The sequence below is a fragment of the Hippocampus zosterae genome, chromosome 12, assembly GCF_025434085.1.
Source record: "Hippocampus zosterae strain Florida chromosome 12, ASM2543408v3, whole genome shotgun sequence".
Classification (NCBI taxonomy): domain Eukaryota; kingdom Metazoa; phylum Chordata; class Actinopteri; order Syngnathiformes; family Syngnathidae; genus Hippocampus; species Hippocampus zosterae.
Window position 1 is genome coordinate 8371698 of NC_067462.1, and position 11493 is coordinate 8383190.

General features: G+C 45.1%; 1 protein-coding gene and 1 long non-coding RNA gene across 5 annotated transcripts; both read left to right on the forward strand.

Annotated features, from left to right (window-relative positions):
* Positions 1-23: 23 nt before the first annotated feature.
* On the forward strand, positions 24-11489 carry LOC127611682 (amyloid-beta A4 protein-like). Of its 4 annotated transcripts, none has more exons than XM_052082388.1 (18): positions 24-173; positions 2790-2957; positions 3039-3168; positions 3251-3363; positions 4285-4475; positions 4614-4858; positions 4979-5146; positions 7394-7527; positions 7604-7678; positions 8423-8581; positions 8656-8784; positions 9084-9183; positions 9533-9600; positions 9686-9824; positions 9890-9967; positions 10514-10605; positions 10810-10956; positions 11088-11489. In XM_052082388.1, the coding sequence occupies exons 1-18, from the start codon at positions 114-116 to the stop codon at positions 11187-11189; spliced, it is 2298 nt and encodes a 765-aa protein (XP_051938348.1). In that variant the 5' UTR covers positions 24-113; the 3' UTR covers positions 11190-11489. The 4 variants fall into 4 exon arrangements, with proteins under 4 accessions (XP_051938348.1, XP_051938349.1, XP_051938350.1 ...); XM_052082389.1 differs by having other exon boundaries at positions 9914-9967; positions 11088-11488; XM_052082390.1 differs by lacking the exon at positions 4979-5146 and having other exon boundaries at positions 11088-11488.
* On the forward strand, positions 5153-6111 carry LOC127611706 (uncharacterized). Its single transcript, XR_007965428.1, has 2 exons — positions 5153-5589; positions 5975-6111. It is a non-coding gene; the product is annotated as an uncharacterized LOC127611706 (long non-coding RNA).
* Positions 11490-11493: the final 4 nt, after the last annotated feature.

The following is an 11493-nucleotide window of genomic DNA, read 5'->3' on the forward strand; positions in this document are numbered from 1 at the left end:
CGCCACGTCCGTGTCAAGCCGAACGCGCGATTTATTCCGACAACAAGCCACCATCTAACACGGGGAGCTCGCCAAGGGGACGTTTTTCTTGTACTGGATATAGTGAGGACGGGATGGGCGGACACGAGGCGTTTGTGCTCTTACTTGCGGCGACCTTGACGCTCTCATCCGAGGTGAGTCGGTGTCGAAACGGAGGAAGCCCACCACAACAGTCATCATCCCCACCACACCAGCCTGCGGCCGAGTATCAGAGATCCTTTTCCGGGCTTCTCGTCTGCAGGTTTTGGTGCCATTCTCTTCGAAATCGAGAGGAAAATACGGTCCTATATCATACTTTGACCACAACAGTATCGTTGCATATTAAGGTTAAAGTCAACCAAGCCCTTGTAAAATTTAACCCACAATTAGGTTCCTCACATGACTGTTAATAAAGTGTGTGTAGATGCGCAATCTGCACCGATGTGAAGCACACTCTTTTTCCGCATAGATTAGCATCTGCTAAAATTGCAGTGCTAACAAGGCCCAAAACCCAAATACGTTGAAATTGTTTATTAAAAGTACACGTTTCGATCTCATGGCAAAAAAGTGATTGTTCCGTCTCTAATTTGTTTTGGCCTTTCAATGGCCAGCGATCATGGCATGGAAAATGACGTTTATGAAGCTAACGCTTGTTAGCATTTTTGGGTAATTGTTGCATCAGGCGAAGGCCACAAGTCATGTCTGACAAAAACAAAAGAAAAACCTATTGATGTGGTAAAAACTATCCCCGCCACATGAAGTCCGTAATTACCACGTATTTCATAGCACTATTTTCCACCCGCTGTCAGAAGCCATTTAAGCTAATTTAGAACGATGTGCAGTTGTGACACAAGCAAGATGGCGCCTTACGTTTGCGGGTTTTTGGCTTCGGCTCAGGGAATCAAACACATACTGCGGTGCTCTCGAAATCACACGGACGTAGCCCACAGTGCAATCTACGATGTCCACAAATGTTACACATTTACCACATGTTTAAAATATATTTTATTATGAATAATAGGTATCATGTTACGACAGATTTTTCGTGCAACCTTGTCACGACAGCTGTATCAAAACCTTAGTCTAATTTCCGATTTTTAATTTCTCAATCAGTTCATTATTATTGTTGTTGTAATTTGTAAAGGTATAGAACTGCATTGCATCATACTAACAGGCTTTTCATTTTTCGGATATCTACTTTGCGAAAGAGTCAACAAAGGTTCTCATTGTGATGCAGTGCAGCAAAACGCTGTTGTAAGATTAGGAAAATCCCGACGTGCGTACCAGGCCTTATTTAAACGTTAGAACATTTAATAAATTTCTGAGCTTCCTATTTTTTCACTGTCACATCCAGAAGTTTCTTGCCATTGTGTCGCTTCATCTAAACGGACACGGGCGGTCTTTTCTGCCGTACAGCAGGAAAGGGAAGTTAAAATTTAGAATCAGAATCAATTTATATGTCATTAGTAACACACCACATGGGAAAACGGTTGCAAGAGCTCAGAAACATATGGACAACATAAAGCAAACAATAACAATAAAATGCAGATGGGGATAAACATTTTAAAAAATGCAAGAAAGAGTGCCAGATGTTTGGCAGATTAAATTTGTCACCATTATTTTCAGACCCTGTGTCAGCGTGATGCACAAAAAATCCTATACTAAGAGAGAAAAGCCCAGCATGATATATATGTATCATTCAAATTATATTGGAGTTACTTCCACATTCTCTCCCATCTACTGTCTATGAAGGAATTCCATCCATCCATCCATCCATTTTCTGGACCGCTTAATCCTCACTAGGGTCGCGGGGGGTGCTGGAGCCTATCCCAGCCGTCTTCGGGCAGTAGGCGGGGGACACCCTGGATCAGTTGCCAGCCAATCGCAGGGCACACAGAGACGAACAACCATCCACGCTCACATTCATACCTAGGGACAAGTTTAGAGCGTCCAATCAGCCTACCATGCATGTTTTTGGAATGTGGGAGGAAACCGGAGCACCCGGAGAAAACCCACGCAGGCCCGGGGAGAACATGCAAACTCCACACAGGGAGGCCGGAGCTGGAATCGAACCCGGTACCTCTGCACTGTGAAGCCGACGTGCTAACCACTGGACTACCGGGCCGCCCTCTATGAAGGAATTAACGTAGAAATACGGTGATGAAAAAAACACTATGTATATGAGATATTCTGTCCTGTGACGTTTGCTTTGTCCATTGAGAGATTAAAGGGAGAAAATGTAGTACAGTATATCTCCTGGATTATGCTTAAAGCTTATAGTTCTGACTTATAGTTATAGTTCTGACTTAAATGCACAATGTTCCAGCGCAATGTTGTCTTTATCCTTACATTTTAATCGCCTTTCTTCATTGCACAGATGCCAATTTGATGACATGTAATTTCCATTGAGGATGAGGAAAACTGCTGCTCAGTTTTCTGTGGCACCTGTAATGATTTCTTATTGTAAAATATGATGGTGCAGTCTCAAAACTCAAACAGCACCACAGAAGGGTGCCAATGATTGATTGTGATGTTGAGAATATTGCTGCCTGGACTTGCTCAATTTGGCTAGCTAGCTGTTTGTGCTTCCTTAAACAACAAACTAGTTCAGCCTCTGCTTGCTGTGCACTACCTGTGGTTTCAAGTCATGATTAGCGGTAATGGAAAACCAATTCCACGCAATCAACTGAATTCTTAAATAACGGAGTCATCAATAACGATGGACCTCCTTCCTGCATGAGGCTGAATCGTGTTCCCCTCTGTTCATCCAGGTACCTACCGATGACTCCGAAGGTTTGATGACTGAGCCGCAGGTGGCCATGTTCTGTGGCAAACTCAACATGCACATCAATGTGCAGACTGGCAACTGGGAGCCAGACCCTTCAGGCTCCAAGAGCTGCGTCAGCACTAAAGAGGGCATCCTGAATTACTGCCAAGAGGTTGGGCGCAGTGAAAAAAACAGTTAAGAAGATGCAAAGGCAAGAAATGTTGTTTTTAAAAAAAAAAGATGTTTTCTCCAGGTGTATCCAGAACTTCAGATCACTAATGTCGTGGAAGCCAACCAGCCCGTCAGCATCCAAAACTGGTGCAAAACAGGCCGCAAACAGTGCCGCAGTCACAATCACATCGTGGTGCCCTACCGCTGCTTGGGTACCGCCCCTCAATACTGCAAGTGTATGCAAACGTGTATGTTTAATATACCCCTAAATGTTTTTTTAAAATGTGTTTTCAGTCGGGGAGTTTGTGAGTGATGCCTTGCTGGTGCCTGACAAGTGTAAGTTCTTGCACAAGGAGTATATGGACCAGTGTGAGAGCCATCTGCACTGGCACGCTGTGGCCAAAGAGGTGCGTCATTTTTGAACCCCCTGTGGTGAATCTTATGCTCTTTTGCCATCCGGTTGCTCTTGAGATGCCGATTCAAAATACTTTTATTTATTTTTATTCAATTATAGGATCTGAAAAGCCTTCATGAATGTCAATTAGATGTTAATCAGGATTCCCGGGGTTCCTTAAAGTGTTGTGAGGCCTTAATTGTTCTCAGTTCCTGAAAAAGTGCTAACACATGAGAAGTGTGATTTTTACAACTGTCAATAGTCTCAGATGCCAAAATATATTATTCATTCATTCATCTTCCTAACCGCTTGATCCTCACTAGGGTCGCGGGGGGTGCTGGAGCCTATCCCAGCTGTCTCCGGGCAGTAGGCGGGGGACACCCTGAATCGGTTGCCAGCCAATCGCAGGGCACACATAGACGAACAACCATTCGCACTCACACTCACACCTAGGGACAATTTAGAGTGTTCAATCAGCCTGCCACGCATGTTTTTGGAATGTGGGAGGAAACCGGAGCACCCGGAGAAAACCCACACAGGCCTAGGGAGAACATGCAAACTCCACACAGGGAGGCCGGAGCTGGAATCGAACCCGGTACCTCTGCACTGTGAAGCCGACGTGCTAACCACTGGACTACCGGGCCGCCCTCAAAATATATTAACATTCTTTAAAAAAAATCGATTGACTCTTGTGGTAATATCTCGCACTGTGGTTTGAATCGGTTTGACCTTCTCACCACGCTTTCTGCCATGCTGTTGTGCGGAAAGCAATTTTGCAAACGCTCACGATCGCTTCGAATGATCCGATTGCGGAATGCTGCGTGAAAGCGCATGAAGTTCAGGCAATATTCTGCTTTATGGCTCTGATTACTAAGAACTTCCCCATTCCTATGTTCTTATCACGTCACAATTTTTTCATTTTTTCATCTGTCAGTCCTGCATAGACCGTGCCGCCAATCTCCATGACTACGGCTTGCTGATGCCGTGCGGCATTGACCTTTACCGCGGGGTGGAGTTTGTGTGCTGCCCAATCGAAGCCGAGCAGGAGTCCGATAGCGCGGGGCTCGATGGGGAAGAGTCGGACGTCTGGTGGGGCGGAGCTGAGCCTGAGAATAATGATAACAGGTATCCCGTCTTTTAGTTTTGGGTTGTGCACGACAAAGGCAAATGAATTGACGCGTTTGTTCAATTGTAAAGAGAATTTTTAGACAGCCTGGACATGATGTGCAGTGTCCCAAATATTTGAACACTGTTCCTCCCCAGCATGACGCAGCAGACCGACTCGGAGCCGGCTGCTGCTGAGGAGGAGGATGAGGAAGATGATGAAGAGGCTGACACTTTTGAAAGGGATGAGAATGACGATGAAGAAATTGACGAGGAGGTGGAGGAGGAGGAGGAGGAGGAGGAAGACGAGGACATGACCAACGAGCGGGATAGCGATGAGCGCAGTGCTCACGTCGCCATGACAACCACCACCACCACCGAATCCATTGAGGAAGTCGTTCGAGGTAACAAAGGGTTATCTTGTTTTTCGTCATATTTGTGTTCATGTATGAGAATTCTATTCTATATTGCTGTATTTATTTTGTTTGTTTTTGTGTCGCCATCTCTGTGCGCGCGCGGCTCAGCCGCTTGTTGGGCACGCGCCGAGTCAGGCCCGTGTCACGATATGCTGGAGCGCTGGTACTTCATGCCTGAAAAGGCCCGCTGCGCCCCCTTCTTGTTTGGGGGTTGCGGGGGCAACAGGAATAACTTTGATTCCGAGGAATACTGCCTCGCTGTCTGCAGCAGCTCGTGTAAGTGGCAGGACGGAAAAAGCGACCCAAACCGGGGTTGTCGTCATCTCTCCGAAGCCTGACTGCTCTGATTCTCTTTCTTGAGTACTCACACTTTCCTTTCAGGCTTGACCAGTCTGAGGACTGGCAGGGGGTGGGGGGAGATGACATTTGGATTGAATGCTTTCTGTAACAGGTTACTGCAAGAGGTTTAATTTGAATTGAAGAGTACTAAAAAGGCTTAATACATCAACATATCCCGTAGAAACCTTGGCAGAGCTTGAAATTTCTCCATATTGATTTGCATTCATTTTATTTGTGCAGCCTGCATCAGCTCCGATTCAAAACGCTACGAATGGGAAAAAAAAGAAGCATTCATATCTTCTGCTGCTAATTTAATAGAAATGTCAATGAATATTTCCAAGAAGTATTTTATTGTTATTAATTCATGATAGGGCTGCCCGGTAGTCCAGTGGTTAGCACGTGGGCTTCACAGTGCAGAGGTACCGGGTTCGATTCCAGCTCCGGCCTCCCTGTGTGGAGTTTGCATGTTCTCCCCGGGCCTGCGTGGGTTTTCTCCGGGTACTCCGGTTTCCTCCCACATTCCAAAAATATGCATGGCAGGCTGATTGAACGCTCTAAATTGTCCCTTGGTGTGGGTGTGAGTGCGAATGGTTGTTCGTTTCTGTGTGCCCTGCGATTGGCTGGCAACCGATTCAGGGTGTCCCCCGCCATCTGCCCAGAGACAGCTGGGATAGGCTCCAGCACCCCCCGCGACCCTAGTGAGGATCAAGCGGTACGGAAGATGAATGAATGAATGAATGAATAATTCATGATATTTAGTCCCAGTTTAATTTCTTTCTTTCTTTTATGTAATCATGTATTTCACAAATCATCTTTTTATTTGTATTTAGTTTTTAAAATTATTCGTTTTGTTACATCCATTTTAGTCATACAAATAATCTAGACTCATTGATTCATCACAATGACAGATCAAACCAAACTCACTCTTGTCATTTAAAAAAAAAACAACCAAAAAAAAAAACGTCCTCCATGGCACAGTTAAAAACTGTAGGAGAGACCTCCAGTACCATAGCTCACTATTTGTACAACACTCACGCTAATCTGATCATGACCTCACGCGGGGGCTCATCTCATTTGTCTTATTGTCTTCTAAGCAGTCAGTCACACCAGCTGATACTTAACCCCAGCATGTGAACCGGCAAGCGCTTAACAGATGGAACAAATTGCCGCACGTGTTTGCATGTCTTGCTGCGGCAGGGCATCGACTTGAGATGTTTTCATCGTCCCTGTCGCAAGCCTTGACTCTCGTACCTGTTTGTGTGTTGTGTGAGGGTGTGGAGGCTGGGGTCATTTGAGTGTGATGTGAGTGAATCAAGCCTCCGTCTTTATCATGACTCGGCACTCTCGACTGGGCTCCTACGTCCCTACGTGAACACATTTCGCACTGGGACACTCACCGCCCTTCATTTCCTCACAACATTGTGTTGTCTTGTTTACTAGTGTGTGTATGTGTTTCTAACCTGCTAGCTATTTCCTTGAATAGTGGCCTCCTCAATGAGACAACAGTTAACTCCATTCACTCCCAAAGACGTTTTTAAACGTCTTTTCAGACTTGGTCTAGAATTGGCTGGTACTGAATGAGTTAATAAGAGGAATCATCTTAAACCTTTTCTTTTCAGTAGAAAAAAAAAATCAATCATGATAATAATAATATCACGCCATGAGTATGCTATAATAAACCGTGTCTATAGTATAGGTCGGTTTTTCGTCAAATTCTGGAGGAACTCCCACCCGATTTTTGGAGTTCACATACGTGAATATGACTTGATGTAAAATTTTACTAGGAAGAATGCACCCGCAATATTTGGTGAGAGTTTTGTTCAAATTTAATTTAATTATTTTTTTTTTTTTTTGTGGGAAAGCCCTCAAAAATGGTGATTTATTTGACATAAGAAAGAAGTAGACTTGAGCCACTTTCAAGCGTGCGCTGCATATTCTGGGCCTAATTATTATAATATAAACAAAAATTCATGCCTAGTTGTTTGCATTTGAGTAAGTAAAAACCTCCGGCCACTGAGGAAATACAGTGTTCGTTTAACAGTGATTGTTTGAAATTTCCGCGTCCCTGTGTTCTCAAGGCATGACAACCACTGTGACAATTTTTCCTCTCAACTTTTCCATCAACTCCACTTATGTCGTTCTGTATTTGATCGCTGCTACCGTTGTCCCTCCTCATCCTTATAGTGCCCACTCTGGCGCCGAGCCCCCCGGACGCCGTGGACCAATACCTCGAGTCCCCCGGCGATGACAACGAGCACGGCGACTTCCAGAGGGCGAAGGAAAGCCTGGAGGCCAAGCACCGGGAAAAGTTGTCCCAGGTAGGCGATGTGATGTTTTTGACTGCGCCCTTGTCGTGCACTTTGTGTACACGGAATGACGGCTCTTGATCCTCAGGTGATGAAGGAATGGGAGGAGGCTGAGAGGAAGGCCAAGAATCTCCCACGTGCTGACAAGAAAGCTGTCATTCAGGTAAATGTGCAACGTGCAAGAATTAGAGAGCCATTTTAATACATTAGCTGGGGGGGGTGGGGGGGGGTTCTTGGCCCAAATTGAGGCTGAAGTGGGACCATTCTGATCATTGGCTCATGTGCGTGTGCCGTGCCCCTCGCTAGCTCAAATACGCCATTTTTTTTGGTCATGTGTGACATGTATTTTATTGCTCTTTTGTATTATAAATTTCCAAGCACATATTAAATGGCAACTTTTATTGATATTACATTTAATATAACAAAATTGCAGGTGCGTACAGGTAAACAGCAAATTGAAACCAACTTGAAGATGAATGCGGTCTTATTGAAAAGCCATTGAACTTGTGACAAGCCATTTCATTGACTCATTTCACAGAGGTCGATTGACAGTAGGCCTCCTAGATTTCATTTGAGTAAAATTTCCACATGTGCTCCGGTGCAGTGTTCATCTCAAAAATTAAAATGACAGTAAGGCTGTAGTCACACTGCATCACAGGGCGTGATTCCCAATTCAACTTTTTTTTTTTTTAAATGAACTCGGTTCACATTAAAAAAATAATTTGACTTTTAATGTGATGTGACACGCATGCGCACAAAGCGGAGGTGAATCTGGTGCAGTAGGTCCTATTGGAACACTTGGCGATTATACCTACACAAAGTGAAAATATACTTTTTTTTTTTTTTTTGGTACCACCCTCTCGCGAGATTCTTAGAATGACGTTTCCGCATGTGCATGCACTCGCAGCATTTCCAGGAGAAGGTGGAGGCCCTCGAGCAGGAGGCCGCCGGAGAGAGGCAACAGCTGGTGGAAACCCACATGGCCCGCGTGGAGGCTCTGCTCAACAGCCGCCGACGCATGGCCCTGGAAAACTACCTCAGTGCACTGCAGGCCAACCCTCCACGGGTAATGCAATCGAGTATTTCAAAAGAGTCCTTCGGGGCAATAACATTGCCACGATGAAATATTCCCCTCACCAGCCTCGTCAGGTGTTGAGTCTATTGAAGAAATACGTTCGGGCAGAGCAGAAGGACCGCCAGCACACAGTCAAACATTACGAGCACGTCCGAACCGTCGACCCGAAGAAGGCGGCACAGATTCGACCTCAGGTACGCCACGTGACACACTCTCGACAAGTAAATGACATGCGAGCATCTAAAAATAATCGGCGGTGGGAAGAGCAGTGCCAAATTTGACTCGAGAGGACTGTTATTTGAGGATCAGAGGACTCAAGTAAAAACAAAAACCAAAAAAAAATCTGAAACTGACACTTGCAAAACAGCCCAATAGGCTCCCTAGACAGAAAAATATGCAACGTGTTTTCTCATCTTCCAAGTAGAATTCACGTCGGCTGAAATGTGAACATTTTTTTGGCTGACGCAGACGACTTCCCGTCTCCTTCCTGCAGGTTTTGACTCACCTGCGCGTGATTGATGAACGGATGAACCAGTCGCTGGGTTTGCTCTACAAGGTGCCCTACGTGGCCGACGAAATCCACAGCCAAGTCTGTAAGTTATCAAGACTTCCTTTCTTTAATACAGGTGTAGCTTATGTCTCCTTAGTGATCAATATATATATTTTTTGTATAAATCGACATAAGGAATCGTGTCAAAATTGATTTTGCACAATCCCAATGCAAAATATACATATGCAGGGATTATTTTTATCCACTCGGGGGCTGCCATCCTCAAGATCTCACGGTGTGCTTATTCCAGTGCAGTGATGAAAAGTGCACCGGGGACGATTCGTTTTCAGCCCCGCGTCACCTATTCTCATTTTTCTGTTGGTGGCTTGTGACTTTTGCACAGAGTAAGATTGTTTTATATCTGGCGTTGATTCTGTCTTTTGTTCCGCTAGCCGTCATTGTTCAGCGAGTTCAGTCCGAGCTTTCTCAACAAGTGTCTTCCTTGCAGAGCGACAACAGGGTGAGTCGGGTCGCACCCAGCCGCTCTTCGAACCGGCTCGGCACACACGAACAGACGTTAACAGATCCTCTGTCTCCGTAATCAGGTGGACGGCAGGATGAGTTACGGCAACGACGCCCTCATGCCCGACCAGGCGTACAGCTCGGCCCCGATGGATCCCAGCCTCGACAGGCTGGGCTTCATCCACCCCGAGAGCTTCAACCAGCCTAACACCGAGAACCACGGTAACACACACATACTTACCGTGCATACAGTACATTCACTGACTTGGAGTAGGATCTAATGACAGATGGACACTTGCGTTTCTTCACAGTGGAGCCAGTTGATGCCCGCCCAGTTCCTGATAGAGGACTACCCACACGGCCTGGTATGTGCTGGATGTGATGTCACATCGCCTTTACAAAGATAATAATGCTCAAAAGCCCTTATAATCCGATGCGTCTTATATATGGATCAATATTCAGATTTCTTGGATGTAGTATTTAAAATGTTCTGTAAAGCGCTTTGTTACAGCTGCAGCAGTTGTGAAAGCGCTCGATAAATAAAGTATTGTATTGTACCCTCTTTAACGTAGCTCCACCTACTGGATGCATAATGCCACCTCAGCCACTATTGTAGCTTCTATTCTATGCGCCTTATAATGTGCTGCGCCCTATATATGGAAACAGTTTCAAAATAGGCCATTCATTGAAGGTGCGCCTTATAATCCGAAGCGCCTTATAGTGTGGAAAATACAGTAATTTGATCGGCAAAAATTTCCCTTTTTTTTTCCTCCACGAGGACAAAATATTAGGAACACATATTGGTGTGACGCCGTGTGTATCATCGTCTTTGTTAAAAGGCTGAATCGTTTGTGGTGCATCTTTTTATAATGTTTGGGCGTGCTTTCTGTTTTGTTTTTGTTTTTTTTAAGTGTCTGCCCTGAAGCCAGAAGAGATGCCCCAAGTGCATCTGGAGACTCACGAGCGGCAAAGTGCTGGTTATGAAGTCCACCATCAAAAATTGGTAATGACAACCACCTAGACGGATGTTGTTTTGACTGTTGGGTGCTTGGGGTTCCACTACTTCGTCGTTTTCACCCCGGCTCTATTGTGGACAATAATTATCGTGTTTAAGTAAATTTACAATGTGTTTTAATACATTTATTGATTTATTTTAATCCCTGGCAATGAATGGGGCTCAATGCACTTGACACATTTTTATTGACAGGTCTTTTTTGCCGAGGACGTGGGCTCCAACAAAGGGGCCATCATCGGGCTGATGGTGGGAGGCGTTGTCATAGCGACGGTCATCGTCATCACCTTGGTGATGCTGAGGAAGAAGCAATACACTTCTATCCACCATGGCGTCATCGAGGTAAAGACCCGATTTCCAATTTTTCTCTTCCGGCATGACTGAACAAGTTAAAAAAAAAAAAAAAAAAACAAGATAAGTATTTAAAATGAGGCTTCAGACTTTAAGGGTTTGTTGTTGTGTTTGGCGTTTAGGTGGATGCTGCAGTGACGCCCGAGGAGCGTCACCTGGCAAAGATGCAGCAGAACGGCTATGAGAATCCCACCTACAAGTTCTTTGAGCAGATCCACAACTAAAAAGAGTCCTCTCTCCCCCCTACGCACAGGCGCTGTTCTACTCTCTGCTCCCATTTGACATTTGAAAAACCGAGCTCATTTTAAAAGCCAGATTTTTTTTTGTGTGTGTGTTTGTTTGGGCCAAAGGAAGCAGACATGGAACAAAGCCTTGTGAACTCCCTCAATTGCACAAAGTAACACTAACGGAGTGAGACAAGGGTACCCTGTGTCACCTGCACATTTAAGCCAATCACGCGACACCCCTTTGCAGTGTTTGTACTCGATGAACTTGTCAACTGGCCATAGCTACATGGTGTATATATAT

What these genes read in the sequence shown, in the direction of transcription:
- LOC127611682 (XM_052082388.1), top strand. Translation starts at nt 114, where the DNA reads ATGGGCGGACACGAGGCGTTTGTGCTCTTACTTGCGGCGACCTTGACG. An exon ending in TCCTGAATTACTGCCAAGAG is followed by an intron (nt 2,958 to 3,038) that starts GTTGGGCGCAGT and finishes TGTTTTCTCCAG; the next exon opens with GTGTATCCAGAACTTCAGAT. An exon ending in CATTGAGGAAGTCGTTCGAG is followed by an intron (nt 4,859 to 4,978) that starts GTAACAAAGGGT and finishes CGCGCGGCTCAG; the next exon opens with CCGCTTGTTGGGCACGCGCC.